The sequence below is a fragment of the Puntigrus tetrazona genome, chromosome 6 (assembly GCF_018831695.1).
Source record: "Puntigrus tetrazona isolate hp1 chromosome 6, ASM1883169v1, whole genome shotgun sequence".
NCBI classification, from domain to species: Eukaryota; Metazoa; Chordata; class Actinopteri; order Cypriniformes; family Cyprinidae; genus Puntigrus; species Puntigrus tetrazona.
In genome coordinates, this window is record NC_056704.1 from 26,603,405 (window position 1) to 26,608,117 (window position 4,713).

The 4,713-nt window shown below is 34.7% G+C and overlaps 1 protein-coding gene across 1 annotated transcript in view; it reads right to left on the reverse strand.

Moving 5' to 3' along the window:
- Positions 1-4,286: 4,286 nt before the first annotated feature.
- The window catches only part of csrp1b (cysteine and glycine-rich protein 1b), a 4,598-nt gene continuing 4,171 nt past the window's right edge, over positions 4,287-4,713 (reverse strand). The window contains exon 6 of the mRNA XM_043242555.1: positions 4,287-4,531. Within this exon, the coding sequence (XP_043098490.1) occupies positions 4,455-4,531 (77 nt within the window). The 3' untranslated portion in view covers positions 4,287-4,454. The remainder of the gene's footprint in view (positions 4,532-4,713) is intronic.

A 4,713-nucleotide genomic window follows, 5' to 3' on the forward strand; every position in this document is an offset into this window, starting at 1 on the left:
CACACACACACACACACACACATAAAGGTTTTATCCAGCACTTGTGGAGGGCTGTTGTTGATAGGCCTTGTGGGGCACTTATCAGCCCGTTAGACAGCTGTGGACTGTGGTTCTTCATGATGCTTCAGGCCTGTCTCACAACCTAATTTAGCTTACTAGAAGATAAAAGCGTTGCATTTAAAGACATTTCCATTGATTTGATTTATTTTTAATGTATCCACTGTGATGTTTCTCAATTTCTTATAATCTTCTCCTGAGGGAAAACGTCTCTAGTAATCCATGGGTTTTGAAAAGCATCTCAACGAAGTATTCCTTTGGTCTGTTTATCAGTAACAGCTTTTTTTTTTTTTTTTTACTTTTTGAAGTTGTAAGATCATTTTAAGCGCTTTCAGTTTCTCAGATGTTTCTCTTCAGAGAAGACGTTATAAATAAAGAGAACTTGAGTGCTAAAAACTATTTTAGTATTTCTACATAAAACGTTTCACATTTTACAGTCTGTTATTAGCTATTTATTTATTATTTGTAAGTACATTTTTATACAGTTTTCACTCAGAAATGATTACATTTTACAAATAATTACAAATGACTATATATTATATATATAATCATTCAAATTTGAGATAAAAAGATGGAAATAGCATTTTCTTGAAAAAATTAAAACTTCAGTTATCTTTGTTTTAATTGCACAACTTTGAAAGACGTTATACTTGAGTTTACTTTTATAGCTTTAGACTATAAATTATAAATATTGATCTAATAGGGTTTTTCTGTATTGTTTCAACCGAAATGAAGCATAATCGTGAAAAGAGAAACCTATGAGAAATCTTCCTTTGGGTTTTTCAGAACATTATCTTTCATAATCTCATAGTTCAGTAACAGTTTAGGGATAAACTTTACCTAATGGGTGTCTGTATTTGCTCTTTGTATATTTTTTTGCATTTATGTAATCATTTTTAAACATTAAATCTGCTGCTATGCTTCTCCTGAGAAAAAGCCTGGAGTGTTTTGGAAGAGATCTCAACAATATCTCAAACTGGCCAAAAACCCAAAGCCTGCAGTCAAACGCCAGCTATTTGAACCATATCTAATTAATTAAAATCGCATTATCTGCTGTCTTTATTACTTTTATAGCCACAAACTTACTTCATGATAACTACTCTTGTTGTTTTTCTATAGGAAGCTCAGCAGAAACATCATAAACTGAGAATTAAATGAAGTCTCAAGAGCTATAAAAGAGCAACCCTTGAGCGTTAAATGCATTGATTTACTTCATAGGTATTGCTTTTTATCATTTTTGCATTTATATAATCATTTTATACGTAAAATAAAGGCATTAAATGATTTTTGTATTATTTTGCCACGTCGGTTCGCCGTATGTTTCCTCGGTGCTCTGTGTTTGACCCTGCATCTGATTAAAATATTAACTGCAGACAACAATAATCTCCGCTGAGAGATTATGACGGGAATGCAAAGTTGCCCATAGGTTGGCATAGCTAAACATAGAGCGGTTAAGACAGCTGTTAACGCCACTCTGGTGTTTGTGAGATACTAAAAGCTATTTTGATGTCTCGAGATAAATGCACGCATGCAATGCTTTTATCTGCGCTTAGGTTTTTGCCGGCTTTCTCCAGGTGTGCCTCGCAGATATACGGCATCCTTCCAGGTATCATAGTCACCGAGATTACCGGCTTTATCGGGCCGCGTTGAAGTCTTACAGCTGTACTTGCAAAACAGAGCGTCCTGCCACAAAGATTTCATTATAAGTGATAAAATATTGACCGAATTTGCGTTCTTGCTCGCTTTTTTTCTCTGTAACCATGTTACCAAGCTCTCTCCGGTTGCGGAAAGCATTCGAACAATGCCGTTTCTTGGCTGTATTGTGTTTGCGTGGGTGCGTAGATGTGTATTTTGGCATCGCTTTCTCTTATCTGCACGTCGAGCATCATTTTCGGGACCTGCTTTCTGAGAGACACACAATATATGGGTGATCTTCTATTATGCAGGTATTGTAACACGACTCAGATGCTGTTATTGTGTCAGAAGGGCTTCCCGGTATCATATACGCCGTAAAGAGCTCTAGAAGGGTCAGTCTGCGGGTAACACCTGTCCCGTTTTCTCTGATGGATTTGGTTGTTGGCTGATGTGGAAACCCAGGATTATAGATGCTGCATGTCGGGATCAGACCGTATTTAGAGCCGCCGTTGATACTGAACGTCGGTGTGAGAGGATTAAGCATCATTTAATATGCGCTTGTGTTATTTTTTTGCCTATAGAGGATTTTATGTGTGATGAAGTACGGGGCTAGTTGTCACACTTTTTTTTTAGGGTGGGTTTATTTATCAGTCAGTTTTTGTATTTGCAAAAAAGTATTGGCTACAGAAATTATTGATAATTTTCATTTAAGGTGACTAGACAAAAAAAAATAACAACAAAAAAAAAGGATACTGTTTCATTACAGCTTAATGCCAGGCCATGTTGTGACTTCATATGTGGTAGAAAATATTGATGTGTTTTTTAGAAGAATATCCTTTCAGAAATATGAAATATGATAATGTAGTTATTTGTATAAAAATATAAAATACATGATAAAAACAAACTATTGTGCATCAAGTTTAAAATATATTTATGAATTAAAAAAAAATAAATAAATAAAAAATATATATATATAATAAATATATATTTATTATATTATATATATATATATATATATGAAAGATATATATAAGTAATAATAAATAAATTCTATAAATCAATGAAAGTCAGACATTGTTTTTCAATATATATATATATATATATATAAATAAAAAATATGACGTTACTTAGCAGGTATTTTGGCCCACTCCTCATGAGCAAACTGCTCCATTTCAATTATAAAATTGTGTCATATAAACACTTTAATGTTGGGTGTTTTTAATGTTTTTAAACTGGCTGTGAGCAATGACATATATGTTTAGCTGTTACTGACAATTTTGAGTATAGATGTTTGTAGGGACAGTGAACTATCGTCAGACTTAGCTGATTTTTATAATTCATGTTTCAACGACAAAACTTTTTTTAACATGATTTTGATGTTTTCAATCCATTGTCTGATTTTAAAGTGTTTTAAATGATGAATTTAGAGATTTTAAGTTTTCAATTGCTAGATCATTTCTGATGAGTGTGATAGAGAAAAAAGTTAATGAAGAAGACTTTTTGTGACCGAGGTCAGTGCTCCTGTTATGATGTAGATTGTTCAGGTGCACATTAATTAATCTATTACTTTTCCTACATAATTTCTAACAAAAAGCCCAGTGGTGAGATATCTTTTAAGGAGTCTTAGTCCTTTCCAACAATAGTTTTTATTACTGTTTAAGACATTTAATGACACGTGGGCCCACCTGTGGTTAAAAGGACAAAATATATCAGTTTTACACCTGAAGAAATTCCTTTTTTCCTCAAAATCACGTCTTTACAGACATGTGTGACAACTAGCCCCAGTCTCTTCTGCTGTAGTTTAACCGAACCATTCTTCGCTCTGGGTCTGGTAAAAAATTCAGACCTCCAGACAGCCAATTATCACCTGCTTTTTATAAACTGTCGAGCACTTGTAAAAACACAGGCCAGACTCGGGCTAGTCATTCTGCGCGCGGAGAGTGGAAAAACTTTAGCTTCAGCCCATTCGTACTGCAGCGGCCAAAGAAAAATATGCTAATTGTTATTTTATGCATTGAAAAAAAACGTGGCTCATCATTAAATCTAACCTTCAAAAGGTTAACATTCTTTCAATAATATATGAATGTAGTATTACATACTAAAAAATGTAAAACTCGCTAAATTAAACATACAGCAGTGAGGTCACGTGACCTCCAAAAAACGTACTTCGGTTTGTATTTCTGCGTAATGTATTGATTCACTTGGCATAAACTTGGCAGACTCAGTACGCCATTGTATTCTTAGCATAGCTGGTGATTATGAAATGAACGACGGAGGGAATGGCTTTCGGTTTCGTCCAGCAGCTGCTCTGTTCGTTGTTTTCGTTGTTTAATTCTGAGCGTTACGCTCTCTGTGATGGTCTCATTAGATCAGGCCCGTGACTGGCTCAGAGATATAAACGCGCTTTGTTCTCATCGCACTCGTGTTCTGATGTGCGTGTGACGTCGCGCACAAAACAAGCCGCTCATCCGAGAGCGCATTCAATGGCGCTTTCAAACCAAGTCTGTTTACAAACATCGCATTTGGTCATTCGGCCATCGTGGGCTATCCTGGTAGAGCCCAGTCAGAGGAAATCATAAAATAAAAGATCCCAGTAAACATAAAAATCACCCAGTTTTATTATCGCAAAAATGTCAGTTGATCATACCATTTGGATTTCACAATAAAACCGTTTGCTGGGTTTAGTACTGTATAAACTGAGCACCAAATCCGGCTCTTACATGTGTGTGTATCATTTATCAAACTGGACATCGGCTGTGTTTCTACTGAGCGTGAGCAAGAGCACCAGCTCCCTGACCAAAGCCGAAGCCCTTCGGTCCGAAGTTCTTAGCATAGCACCCTATAGAAACAGAAACGAGTATAAATAATACAATAAATAATGTTATTGTGAGTATATAAAAAAAGCAAATAAATATGTATTTATATACATATAAATCTTGTTTTATAATATGCTAATATTTTATATATTACATTTAAGTGTATAATAATAAGCATATTTAATATAGATGAAATAAATACAAT